This window comes from Heteronotia binoei, chromosome 10, assembly GCF_032191835.1.
Source record: "Heteronotia binoei isolate CCM8104 ecotype False Entrance Well chromosome 10, APGP_CSIRO_Hbin_v1, whole genome shotgun sequence".
Lineage (NCBI taxonomy): Eukaryota > Metazoa > Chordata > Lepidosauria > Squamata > Gekkonidae > Heteronotia > Heteronotia binoei.
In genome coordinates, this window is record NC_083232.1 from 104191112 (window position 1) to 104204959 (window position 13848).

Below are 13848 nucleotides of genomic sequence, written 5' to 3' on the forward strand. Positions count from 1 at the left end.
CCAGGCCCTTCAGTCAAGCCCCCTTTCCATATGTGGCTCCTTTAATCTGTCCCCCCGGGGCCCACTGCCACTCCTTGCTGCCACTCTGAAAAGCTCCTGTAGCAACCTGCTACTAACAGTGCTGCTGGCCTCTGTCTCTGCCTTCACTCCAAACAAGCAGCACCTGTCGCCACTGCCGCCGCCACCACTCCCATCAAGCAGCAAAGCTGCCTCCACCTCCTCCCACTGCCACGGTTGGGAGTGGCCAGGGGCCCTGCAGGCAGCAGTGAAGGTGGCGAAAGCAGCAAGGGGCAGGCGCTCGTCCTCCTTCCCTCTTTGTGACATCTTTTGTGACATCATTCTGGGCCCCGCAGCCCCTCCACCTAAGATTTTATCCCATGGGTCCCCCAACCTAAAATTTTCTAGCTATGAGTGTGCAGGGAGGATCAGAAAAAGTCTGTACTTGGGGATTAATGGTAATACAAAACATGCATTATGGTTGCATGTAAGAATTTTAGATCAAACTCCATTTAGCCACCTTTCAGGGAGAGCCTAGGTTCTTCATGAGACTTGTAAGTAAATGGGCAAAAATCCTCCCAACAGATTTGTTTTTAGATGACTGGGATGAGATATGGCAGGCCCCACCCATCTAACTTATCTCCAATTTTTAGCATCAAACTCCAATTTTATAAACTTACTGCAAATTGGTAAATGACACTCAACCGTCTCCATAGGACTGATACTAACCATACTTCATATATGTAGTTGGAAAAAATGTAGCCAGTTGGGACAATACTTTCATCTACAGCGGGAATGTCAAGAGGTAGCACCCTTTTGGTCAAAAGCCAGGAATCAGATTGTAGTGTGGTCAGAAGTGAATCTATTTTTTAGTCCTGAATCTTTGCTTTTAGAATGCTGGCCAATATCTCAGTGCAAAAATGCAAGAGAGTTTTTATTTCTCAGCTGGTAACTGCAGCCAGACATACCATTGCCTCTCACTGGAAAGACTCAGCTAAACTCACACTCGCTATGATAGGATTTGGGAAACATTCATTATGTCTCAAATTACCCAAAATGTTTTCTTTTTAGGAGATTCTTTATGAACTACAACTAACGGTATGCATAACTGCTGGGATCCAGTTACTGTTTATTCTAAGCCCAACCATGTTATACCAAATCGATCTGACTATAACATATGGATGTTTACATAAATGCATCTACTCTATTCCCTATCAGTTTTGACTGGGTATTTTAATTGCTGGTATTAAGACTAAAGAATCATCAGGTTATCATAAATTTCTTTAGAAAATCTAAATTTTTAAATTGTAAAATATTTAAGTTACTTAATATATTATTGTGCAAGTTCTTTTGTCAACTCAGTTTGAATGCTGGTTTACTAAAGCATGAGTTTATCTCACACTCTGTTCATAATGCATGAACTAAAATCTCCTAGGTTTTCGTTTGTTAAAGTTCTAAATTCAATAAAATTAAAATTTGGGGGGGGGGGGGGACAATAGCAAGTCTTCACCATTCACAGCCTCCCAGGCACCCACTGGGCTGACTCCACGGTGGTCGTATTCACCACCAGCCCCTTGGGAGTCTCCTGTCCCCTCAGCCTGGGTTGGAAGCTGAGAGTCTGGCTGCAGCAGCTGCAGCCGCAGGGAGATGAAGAACCCAGGAGGGCTCCACAAACCACATAATGAGCAATACCATCTTAATAACAGTGGTAGCATTAGGCCGTCCAAGCCTTGGGCTAGAAGCAGGGCTTTTTTTGTAGCAGGAACTCCTTCGCATATTAGGCCACACACCCCTGATGTAGCCAATCCTCCAGGAGCTTACAGTAGGCCCTCTACTAAGAGCCCTGTAAGCTCTTGGAAGATTGGCTACAGAAGAGGGGTGTGGCCTAACATCCAAAGGAGAAAAAAAGAAAAAATTAAGGTTAAAAATACTAAAGGAGTGCTAAAAGTGGCTCATGTAGAAACCTGCAAGCAGAACTCTTCATCAGGACTCACGCCATGGGGCCATCTTCTTTTGCTAACAAAGTGATACACGAGGCATTTTATGTTAGAACACAGGTTAGACAATGATAAGATCTATTGCATGTATTCCCCATATTTCCATGGCTTCAAAGTTTCCACAGATTTTACATGCCCTGACATTGCTGTGCACCCTGAAACAATGAACCAATAAACATTTTTAAACAACTGTGTCTTATTTCAGTGCTTGCGAACGTATATCAATACAATATATAAGGTTCAGATTCACAAACAGGCAATAAATTAAAATGCAAAAACTGCTTTACAATCAGTGCTAGCCACACTCTACAAGAGATTTCAAAAAAGTAACAGAGGTTCCCGTCAACTCTCTAAACATGTGGTAGCTAGCACCTAAAAGTCCATGACTGAAGATGCAACAAAACTCTATACATCCAACTCGGCCCTCAATGTTAACACATTGTTTTGGAACCCAACATGAATAGAAAAAACTTGAAAAATGTGGACTCAATTGCTCCCCTTCATTGGTTCCCTTTTGCAACCTGACTGGAACATAACCTATTCTACTGGTTGTATTATCCATATTCCAGTATTTGTTGTATAGAGATTTGGAAGCAGATCCAACCAAGTTTTCTGCTAGTGAAAAACATTTCCTGTTGATAAAAAAAAAGAAGGCAATGGTGGGATGGAGGGTAAATAGGGAGGGGACTTTGGGAAGGCAGAGTAAAAAGTCTGGCTGGATCCATCCCAATGACTTCAACTGCGGTGTGGCTCTGTATGGCCCCTGCTTGAAGAACAGCTATTCACGAACAGTATAACATCCCATGCATAAATGCAAACCAATCTTAAATCAGTTCCTTCCAAAAACACAAGATCCAGTGCAACCACAATGTAGGATTCACTGCAGACTTTCAAAGCTCCCATGCAAAGTAAGGCTGCTTGCTGGAAGATAGGCCATTTTTTGGCTAGAACTGCTACTGTTGCTGCCACGGGAAAGTGACTCAAATCAGGCCCCTCCAATGTGCTTCAGCAGCAGCAACTCTCAAGCTGACTCTGCAGCAGGGAGAACTAATTCCACAGAAGAACCGCATACCTCTTAAAAACTGAGTCTGCTTATCCTGGGAGTCATTCCTTAAAGCGGATGTAATTACGCTTATCTCCCGCCACACCACTGGCTGATCGGGAAAATTTACAAATCTGAAATAAAGGTTTGAGAATGGGTCAGAACAGAGTCATTTTAGTTCAGAGACAATCACCAGGTCAGCTTCCTTGTAATTCCAAAGCAGCTGGGCCTGCCCAGAGATGCTTTCACCGCCGGTCGGCCTTTGATTCCTTCCCACCACCTTGTCCTGCTCCTGCCCTCCACTTCCCCCAGCACCCCCGTTCTCCCCTTTTCTTACCCAGCATCTTCTTCCATTTTCCCATCACCTTTTGTGGCTTGAAGCCACCTCATTGGACTTCACACACAGCAGAGCCAGCCACTGAATGGTGGCATTTAGGAGGCAAATCCAGGCTTGCAACACCCACTTTGGGTCTCAGTTCCATTCCTGTCTTGCAGTCTATCCACTTTTCTTCCTTTTCCTCAAATATGGGGTGTTGGCCATCCTATCCGGGAGGGTGACAGAACTCCCTTCTGCTCTCTTTGACTCTCACCCTCAGCTACAGCCTCTCCCTTGCAGATTCTCCTCTTCTTGCCTGCAGAAGCAGCCCCCTCCACATGAGCTCCAGCTCCTCTTCCTCAATGGTACCGACTCTACCTTGTTCTTATGTGTCTCCCCCCTCTTTCAAACCCACCTCCCCGTTTTCCCAGCTGCACTGGCCACTCACCCCGACACTCATTCTGCACGATGCTGCAGTTCTGCCCCACTCCCTGCCCCCGTCTGGCCTGGATGCTCGCCTCCTCCCTCTCTGCCCCATCATCCCCCGGCTCCTCCCTGCTCGTGCCCACCCAGCTGTTTCAGGGCTGTGGCTGAAGGCTGGGACTTTAATTAGTAACTTTCACTGTTCTTTTGATTATGCTTGGTTCAGTAAGCCACTTCAGGCAGGTTCCCTGCAGAGGCAGCAGAAACAATGTCTAAATAAGATAAACTAACTGCTTTCCACGTGCATTCCTTCACACACACACCCTTCTCCAGTCTCTGGCAGACTGGCAACCCTTCCGGCAGCATTGGGCCGGCTCCTGATCCTCTTGGCCCTAAGCCTGCTGGCCACTTTGCCACAGAATGCGACTTTCTTTCCAACAGGCCAAGTGCTACCTTGGCTTCTGCTATCATTTGCAGTCCTCCAGTTCCTACTTTAGCCCTGCCACTTCTTCCACCCTCTATGGTCTTCTCCTGCTGCCCCTTGGCACTTCTTTTCTGCAGCCCACATCATGCGCCTCCCACATCATTCTCCTGTAGGATAGCATTCCTTCAAATCTTGCATCCTTGAAGTGAGGGCTCACTTGTTCTCCTCACCTCCACAGCCTTGCCCCCCTCATTTCTCTGCTCTCATATCCTGAGTTGCCCTCGCCTGACCCTGACCCTCTGCCATCCACAGGTCTTCTGCTCCCTCAAACACTTCCTCTTCTCCTCCCTTGCTGACATTTATATGCCTGTAACGAGTTCCCAGAAAAACTGGATGATGCAATTCCTTTTTCTTAAATGTAATGTTTAAAAATTTAACTTACATGTCATACAGCAATCTGCCTGCCGATGACGTCCGTTCTGCGTTCCTCTCAATCGTGTACATCTCATACTGAGAAACAAAACCGCAGCTTATGAGTCACACAGAGAACATATCGCTTCTCCCCCCCGCATTCTTTCATATCAAAGTCATTACATCCTCCATTATTGAAAGGGGAAGGTGAGGTAGAGAACAAAAACAGAAGCCGCGAGTTAAAGGAAAAAGATGCTTCAAGCGGATGCCAAGCAAAGTTTCAATGACACTCAAGACAACCTTGTGCTGCCAAGTCCCAGCTTGGGAATTCCTGGAGATTTGGGGAGAGAGCTTGGGAAGGGCAGAGTTTGAGGGAGCTCTGTGGGGTATATAATGCTATAAAGACCGCCCTCCAGAGTAGCAGTTTTCTCTAAGGGAATTGATCTCTGCCAACTGCAGAGCAGCTGTAATTCCAGACCTCAAGGGTGCGCCTGGAGATTGGCGATGCGATCACTAGCCCAATAAGGTGGTCACAGATTAAACCATCTTCCTCAGGGTAATGCAAGGAGAACATTCTCTGGCAAGCTTTATACCACCTGTTCGACACACTAAGAGCAACTACTTGGGTTTTGTTTCCTTTGGTGTCATTGTTAATAATCTGTCTAGCTCTCGGAATACGGACAACCAGTTCTACACCTCAGCATTATTCTTTCCACCATTTCCCCGCTTAGTTTCAATATCTGTCCTCAAAATGCTTCTGTTGCAGCCTCAGCAGCGCGGGAAGGGGAGGGGAGCCCCGGCCCCACCTGGATGTTGAAGTCTGCCGGGTAGAGGCTCCTGGCGGTGATGAGCCAGGCCTTGGCGGCCCACAGGTCCTCGCGGACCAGCTCCCGGGCCCGCTTCACCAGGAACTCGCAGTCCCCCTGCGCCGACATCATCCCGCCGCGCCCCCGCGCATGCGCCAGGAGCAGCGAGACGCAGCTCCTAGACGGCGCCCGCTGCCTCTCCCCGCAACCGCCGCCGCCGCCGGCTCCTCCTCCAGGGAGGGAGGGGATCGCGCCTTCGACGCCGCGGGGAGCAGACGCCGCCGAGCCGGCCCGCCCGTGGTGAGTCCTCCGCCCGGCGGCTGCGGGAGCGCGAGAGAGACCCGGGCGGGGAGGGAGGGGGGTGTCCCGGCAAGGGCAGCGAAGAAGACGCGTTTCGTTCTTGCTGGCAGGAGGAGGCTGCCCTGGAGCATCCCTTAGAAGCCAGTCGCGGAGCGCAGAAGCCACCTGCGGGGCCCGGGTCTGGCCCAGGACAGCTGGCTGAGAAGGGGTCCCCCGGCAGAGACTGACCCGCAGGGCGTGGGGTTATGAATTGCATCTCACGGGGTTCTTCTTGCCTGTGCTTGAGACAGGCACACTTTGCAAACCAGGATCTTGAAGCCCATGGCCAGTCAGGATCCTAGGCATGTCACAACTTGGAACAAAGAGGTGCACGTGAAGGATTCTGGACTGAGCCAATAGGAGTAACGGTTTCCTGCTGCAGGGGGATGGTTAACCATGAATATAGTTGCAGTTTTGCCTGCCTGTGTTCTGTGACCTTTTCTTCTTGCAATGAACTGTTCTTGATTGATTCAGAGCTGGCTGAGCTCACTTTGCTTCACGCAACACTCTTCTGGGGAGAGGTGGTTATGATGCAGTAAGTGAACAGGAGGTCAATGTTGCCAGGATCCTGGGTGCCTCTTGGACATGCATCCCTCTTCATTGGTGAAAGCTGGTGGTGAGAGGATATCAGGAGAGGTGGTCTCAAAGGTTCGTAAGTCCCTAGCCATTTCAGGTCTTAAAGGTCATTACCAAGGCTTTGCAACTAATCCAGTACTCCATCAGAAGCCACTGCAACTCACACAGCACAGGAGAGATGTGTACTGCATGCAGTGTCCTCACATTCTGCACCACTTGGTGTTTCTGGGTCAGTCCCAAGGGTAGGCCCACATAGAGCAAATTGCAGTAATCCAGCCTGAAATGACCACTGCATGGATTACAGAGGCTAAGTCAGGAGAAGACAGGTGAGGCTCTAGTTGCCTGACCTGGAGCAGTGGGGAGGGGGGGAGCCATTCTGGCAACATTTATTACCTGGGCCTCCATTGCCAGAGCACACCCAGGCTCTTATGAATAGGTGCCAGTCTCAGGGCACCCCATGAAGGAGTCCGGAGTTGATACCCTGCACCAGTCCCCCCCCCCCCCCGGCCCACCCACAGAACCTCCATCTTGGAAGGATTCAGGCTCAGCCGGCTCTGCTGTCATGGCCTCCAGCTCCTCTGCCAGATCTTCTGGGGCAGCATTCAGTTGGCTGCCCATTAACAGATACAGCTGGGTGACATCAGTGACACCTCGGCCCGAACCGCCACCCCAGCTGGGCAATGGGGGGCATAGAGAGGGTACATAACCTGGGGGAGTGAATTGTCCCTCGAGGGGCTCCACGTAGAAGGAGGTCCCTGGGCTTCCTCCCAGCCCCACCCTCTGTCCCTGGCCTTGGAGAAATGAGGTAAGCCACCTCAAGGCTCCCCCTCAGACTCCTGTGTCTGCAAGGCAGGGGCTGACTGTGTGGAACACCAACAGTGCTGACCTGCCTTGACCCAGCGGCCTGCTGCTGGGCTCATTCGTGAGGGTGACCAAAGCTGTCTCTATCCCATGACTGAGGCAGAAGCCAGACTGGAATAGATCCAGGGCCGACGTGTTGTCCAGGAAACTCCAGAGCTGCTCTGGAACCCCTCTTGCCCAGAAATGGAAGACTTGAGGCTGGGCAGTACCTGGCAGGATCCGACAGTTTTTCAAGAGCGGAATGACCACAGACCCTTCCAGGTAGACTCCCAAATTTAGGAACAGCTTGATAATGTTCACCACGGCCCCGCATATCCTCTCACCACCGGTTTTCACCAATGAAGAGGGATGCATGTCCAAGAGGCACCCAGGATCCTGGCAACATTGGCCTCCTGTTCACTTACTGCATCATAACCACCTAGAAGCAGACTGCAGGCCTTTCTTGCTCAGCCTGAACACTTAGGCTTTGCAGAGTTCTGCTTCTCTGGTTGGTGAGAGATGTTGCCAGTAGGTGACAAGCTCTCGGCCCTCATACATCTCCTCTGAGTAGGAGGCCCTGTGCTTCTTCAGACTGCCAAGGAGAGAGGGACACAGCACCTCCTTCCTCCTGCCACCCCCACCCTGGCTGAAAGGAGGGAGTCCTCTACGCTGGCCAGCATCCCAGGGACGTACCACTGTTCCGTTTGTGGGCCTGGATGACCCAGGCTAGCCCCTTCTTACCACAGCTCCCAGAAGCTGAACAGGGCTCACCCTGGCTAGTCTTGGATGGAAGACCACCAAGAAAGTACAGCAAGCTTCTTGCCTTGAAAACCCTGTGAGGGGCTGCAAGTGACCGCTGCTGCCGGCAGTGATCTGCCGACCCAACCTGCTGACGGGTGGGTCTCTTAGAGCCCCCTTCTGCGCCTCCCACTCAAGCCTGCTCAGACTGCTGCCTGCGCAGTGTCGAAAAATGCTGCTTGTCCGTTTAGGTCTCAAAATGCAGTTCAGCATGCTGGCTTGCAAGAGACCCCTGTCTGCACTGGATGCTGGACCCCTGAGAATTTTTCTTGCCGACAGATCATACCAAATTTACCTTCATAGAAAATGCATTCAAAATAAATCTAAGCTTCAGGCAAGAGACGTAGATTGCATAGGAGCATGTTTTGGAGCTGGTGGAAATGCTGGTGTCCCCTTTCACCTCCTCAAGGGCTTGGGACCCAGGAAGACCTTCTGTTCCCTGGTGGTTCTTCTGTGAGGAAAGGCAGCCAGTTTTTGTGGCTCTTGTGCCCCATTCAGAAAGACCAGTCACCTGATGCCTGGTTTGGGTTGATAGTTTGTATAACTATTTTAAGTTTAGCTTATAATAACAACTATGAAATAAGAATTCAAAACCAGTAGGTTAAACATACTAGTACGGTGAATATAAGTTCCAAAACTTGGTCCGTTGTACATTAGTGCTTATACCATGTTCTATTCACTTAGCAGTATTTAATAAATGGAAGGGGGGAAGGGAGGATCCAAGTAACTACCAACATATCAGCTTGACATCTATACCTGGAAAAGTTTTAGAACAATTCATCAAAAAGTCAGTCCTTCAGCATTTAGAAAAGATGGCTGTGATTACTAAGAGCCAGCATGGGTTTCTCAAGAACAAGTCATGTCAGACTAACTTTATCTCTTCTTTTGAGAGAGTTACTACCTTGCTGGATCAGGGGAATGCTGTAGAGATAGCTTATCTTGATTTCTGTAAGGGTTTTGATAAGATTCCACATACTATTGTTGACAAGTTGGTGAAATGTGGTTTGAATCCTGTTAGCGTTGGGTGGATCTTTAATGAGTTACAGACTGCAGATGATACTAAATTAGGAGGGGTAGCAAATATGTCCTGTGCTTCCCAGTCCCAGCACCAAAAGGCAGCCCAGAAGGGCACCATGATCAAAAGCAACAGAGAGGTCCAGGCGAATTAACAAATGCTGATTCCACAATAGCAGTTGCTTCGCCTTCAGGCTTCTGCTTTCACCAGCTCATCTGATCAATTCTCCACCAGTTGCTGTGTGGCCGCATTTTGACACACAGCTCCCTCCAGTTTTCCCCATGTCTTCCTAATCTTGTTTTTTAGCAATCAGGAAGGCATGGGGGGCGGGATTGAAGGGAGGCGTGGATCAAAATGCAGCTGCGCAGCAACTGATGGGGAATCAGTCGATTGAGCAGGGGAAAACAGAAGTCTGAGGGCGGAGTAACTGCAACTGCAAGATCTGTAAGGGTCTCACTTCCCCTGTCCACCTCCCTCAGGGTGATTTTCAATCCTATCAGTGGGCCAGAAACCACATTGGAGAGTTCAATCAAAATCCTTAAGGACAGTTCTCCAGGTACTTAAGGGCATTCCAAATGCATTAATTAGGATAGAAACTGGCATGGTTACAGTAGAAGCAAGGCTTTGGATTTTGGCCATTCTGGTTGAAACATATTTTTTCCTAAGGGCTTGATTTGTTTAATTCTGCAAGATACCTTGGTCCCAAGATGGATTAGGGCCATAGAGGACAGAATTCATTATTACGACCTTACAAAACAATATCTCAACTCTCTTACTTATGACAATGCCAGGGTTAGTGAAACAGAGAATATTGGACATTGTTAGACAAAACGATCTTAACAGCAAAACCAAATGGCAAACTCTGACAGAACCAATCAACAGGGTGACCCTGATGCCCTCCCCATCCCACTTAAATAATGAATATAAGAGAACATTCACTCTTCTGAGGTGGGACATTCTCTCTTCAGCGTGGTGGTGGGGGGACACAAAAAAATGGTGGCATTGAATCTTTAGTCCATGTCATATTTGACTGTGAGGCTTGTAATGTCCATCGTGAAGTTCTTCCACTTTCCATGGCCATAAACTGCAGCTCCTTAAGAATCTTCTTGATGATAAAAACCCTGAGGTTACATATAAATTAGCAAAATTTGGCTGGCTTGCCTCAAGAATCAGGAAAAAAGGTTATTGGCTCAGACAGGAAATGGCTGAACACCTTTTGCTAATCTGTTTGCTGTAACTGCAAAGTTTTGTTATATTTGTAGTCTTACAACAGTATTTTATGCTTTTCTATGATATACATTTTTACCACTTTAAATGCTGGCTTAGGCTGTGAATAAAACTAAACAAACTCAATCAGGAAGTCCTGAAGTTGCTCCCTGGTTTCAAATGCATTTTACATAAACAGAACAAACAAGAAGACCATCAGCCCCAGGGCCAGGCATGGACCTCCTGAGCTCCCAGGGGTTTCGCATCCAGCACTTGTGTGTTGTCTGATCCGGTGCCATTCCCAGTGGAAGCCAGTTTGCTTCCAGTCCAACTGTTGATCTTGATAACCTTTAAAACTTGACTGGGACGTCTGAAATAAATAAAATAAAGAAAATTGAATAGTATGGCTAAAGATTGATAATTGATATTAAGCTTGCACTTCCTAAAACAATTGAAGAGTCAGGGAAAAATCAGATAATTACTTACTCATGTTAGTATTATATCTATCAAAAGTTTTAAGCCAATGCTAAATAATTAGCAAGTAGAATCATTTCTTTGGAGAAATAATTACATGGGTGCTCACATATGTATGGCAAATTTGCATGGTGGTAAATTTATACAACTTGAGTTGAGAAGAAAATATCTTAATTATCCTACTCCTGAATTATGTATTATATATTATAAATGTGTCCTTGATAAATGTAAAAGTTTTGGGTGACTAAATACAATTTTTATCCCCCCTCCCTTTTTTTTCTGTATCCTCTTCTTAATAATATAATTTTAAAAAAATACACCTGCTGGGCTGCCTTCTGTAACATGAGCCCAGCGGTTCACTGAGGTGGCCCTTGGGTGCTCTGTTATGTGTCCCTCTCCTGTTTGAGACCAGGCAGAAGGCTACTTGTGGGGCAGGGCGGGGGGGGGGGGGTTCAGCCCAAGCTCTGTGGCTCCTGCTGCCCCATTTCTCCCCAGTCACTCCTGGCCTCCCCTGAGGAAGTGCTGCTGAGGAAGGCATTTGGAAATCTGGAAACATGATCTGCCAATAGCTACTTATTACTGGGTTTTCTTTCTCATTTTTCTTCAGCATTATGCTACTTTTATTGGATTTTGAGGACATGTTTTTATTTGCTTTGGTTCTTCAATGTGTCATTTACTCAAATTGTCCCAATATCAGAATGATGGGGGGATGTTTTAATAAACATGAAAAGTTCTGCAGTCCAGTATATTAATTTTAGCTGCTGTAGTCGGCTGTGTCTCAAAGGCCTCAACTTGTGTAGCAGCATTTCTAATGGCAAAAAGAGCTGGGCATTTCAAGAGAACTTGTTTCGCAAACAAGGTGCTGCAGAATTTAAAAATAGCCTAAATAAACTGTAAACAGGAATTTTTGCCAAAGCAAAAACTTGACAGTGAGAGGGCTGAATTTTTTCAACACCCTTTTGAGACTGAAGTCATGAAGTGGATGCTTGGATCCGCCTGTTTCTAAAGTTCCACAGAGACTGACTTTCTGATGCTCTTTGAAAGCATTGGTGTGCTCCTCTCAGTGTCACACAAGGCTTGAACATTTTGAACCATGAGGCAGAAGAAGCATAACCTCACAACAGAGAAGCAGCTAAAATGCACCCATGTGCAACTCTTCCTGCCTGAAGTATGTAGATGTCAGAATGGGGGTGTCTTGAAATAGCACCGGGAAAGTTGTGCCACCTGCGGCAAAGGCTCACCCCATTTGTGCCAATGGCAGATCCATGTCTTTCAACCTCTACCTGACCCAGACACCTAAAAAGGGTCTGCCTAAGTGGGGCTCGACATTGGACTTGCCTGATTTGAAGTGGCTGTTTTTTGTTTAGTTCAGCGTCCTTTTTGATCACATCTGGGAACTGCTCACAAGCAGTGTCTTGAGCAATTCTGCATCTGTACAGTATGCAGCATGGTAGCATGCCAGGTAACCACTGCGCCCCCAGTCTGCCTGGGGTGTCTCACTGAAAAACTACCCTTCGGTTGCAGCTGCTCCTTTTGCACCTGTGCAGCTGGCAGCATTCTTTTCTCAGAGGAGCCCTGCTGGATCAAGCCAGTGATGGTCCAGGGAGTTCCCTGGAGGGCCAACCAGCAGGACACGGAGGCTGAGGCCTCCCCCCTTCCACAGTGATACTGCCTCCCTCCCAGCACTGGCCTTCTGAAGCTGACTACCTTGGAACGGGGAGGCTTCCTACCCTCACCTTGGACCTTTCCTCCGTGATCCCCTTTGAAAGCCATCTACACCCGCAGCCATCACTGCTTCCCCTGACAGTGAATGTTATAATTTTTCCAGCTCTGCAGTCTCCTTTCTGAGATATGGCCACTAGAACAATGCCTGCTGAGTTAGGCCAAGTGGAGTCAATAAGAGCCCCAGAGGTTTCCAGCAGCATTGTCGAGAGGGAAGTTGCTGGGGAGCCAGATTGAGAGCTGCAGCCTGAAGCAGCAGTACAAGGGCTGCACAGCCACACCTCCAGCAGGACAGAGAGGGAGGAAAAGATCTGGGAGGAATTCTTCAGCTTCCAGGCAGGCCTTTCCCCAGCCAGTGATGGGGAGCAGAGTGCTGAAGGCAGCAGAGGCCCAGAGTTCCAGTGAGGGAGGGCAGCCAGGCTGAGGCTGACGTCTGCAGGAGGCAGGGACCCAGGGAAGAGAGCCAACCAAGAAGAGGGGAGTGCTGCCAGAAGACCTTGCTGGGAGGCCTGATCACGGCTTTTGTGGATTTACAAACGCAACCCATTAACCTAATGAACGAGGAGCAAGGCAAGAGTTGGGAGAAGAAGCCATTCCCTGCATCCCACCAAGGCTGCACACATCCCACACCTTCTGCAATCAGACTGGCCAACTGTGGAGCCTGACAAGAGCTCACCACTGTGTGATCAGCAAGAGGGCCTGTCATTCCCTCAGAGTCCTGCTGCAGGGACAGAGGGAGACTTCCTTCCGCCTGCTTCCCACTCAGGCAATTACTTCATTTATATTCCACCCCCTCTCCTCAGCAGGGAGCCAAAGAGGCTTCTTTCCTTCTCCTCACCTCTGTTTCATCCTCAAAACACCTCAGGGAGCAGTGCCGGATTAAACCCTGTGGAGGCCCCGGGGCAGTTGAAATCTGCAGGGGTGGGGCTTTCAATTATCTCCTAACATCTCCTGCAGGTCCCTTCTCAAAAGCCCCTTTGACAAAGCTGTGGGGAGAGGCAAACCAGCCCGAGGCACCTAAAAGTGTGGGGGCCCAAAGGCCAGTGCCTACTCAGCCTAATTGTTAATCCGGCCCTGTCAGTGCAGGAGGTGAGAGGAAGAATGGGTAGCTGGCCCCCAAGGGGCCACCCAGCATACCTCAGTGGCAGAGGAAGATTCGAACCTGGGGCTCCCAGATTCCACTCTGACGCTCCAACCGCTGCACTGTGGCCCATCGAGGGAAAATTTAAATGATACTGTGCAAGCAGCACAACATCACTTCTGGTGAATATCTGGAAGTGATGTCACATTTGGGAAGTGAGGCCACATGCAGACAAGGCCGTGCTCTAGGATTTAGAGAGCCAGTTTGGTGTAGTGGTTAAGTGTGAGGACTCTTATCTGGGAGAACCGGGTTTGATTCCCCATTCCTCCACTTGCACCTGCTGGAATGGCCTTGGGTCAGCCATAGCTCTGGCAGAGGTTG

The 13848-nt window shown here is 48.6% G+C and overlaps 2 protein-coding genes across 2 annotated transcripts in view; one reads left to right on the forward strand and one right to left on the reverse strand.

Moving 5' to 3' along the window:
* Positions 1 to 5573, reverse strand: part of INTS10 (integrator complex subunit 10) — a 35799-nt gene extending 30226 nt beyond the window's left edge. Inside the window, 3 exon segments of the mRNA XM_060247857.1 lie at positions 3067 to 3170; positions 4642 to 4709; positions 5417 to 5573. Coding sequence (XP_060103840.1) covers positions 3067 to 3170; positions 4642 to 4709; positions 5417 to 5548 — 304 coding nt within the window. The 5' untranslated portion in view covers positions 5549 to 5573.
* A 56-nt stretch (positions 5574 to 5629) lies between these two features.
* Positions 5630 to 13848, forward strand: part of CSGALNACT1 (chondroitin sulfate N-acetylgalactosaminyltransferase 1) — a 37495-nt gene continuing 29276 nt past the window's right edge. The window contains exon 1 of the mRNA XM_060247858.1: positions 5630 to 5716. The gene's annotated coding sequence lies outside the window, so the exon portion shown is untranslated. The remainder of the gene's footprint in view (positions 5717 to 13848) is intronic.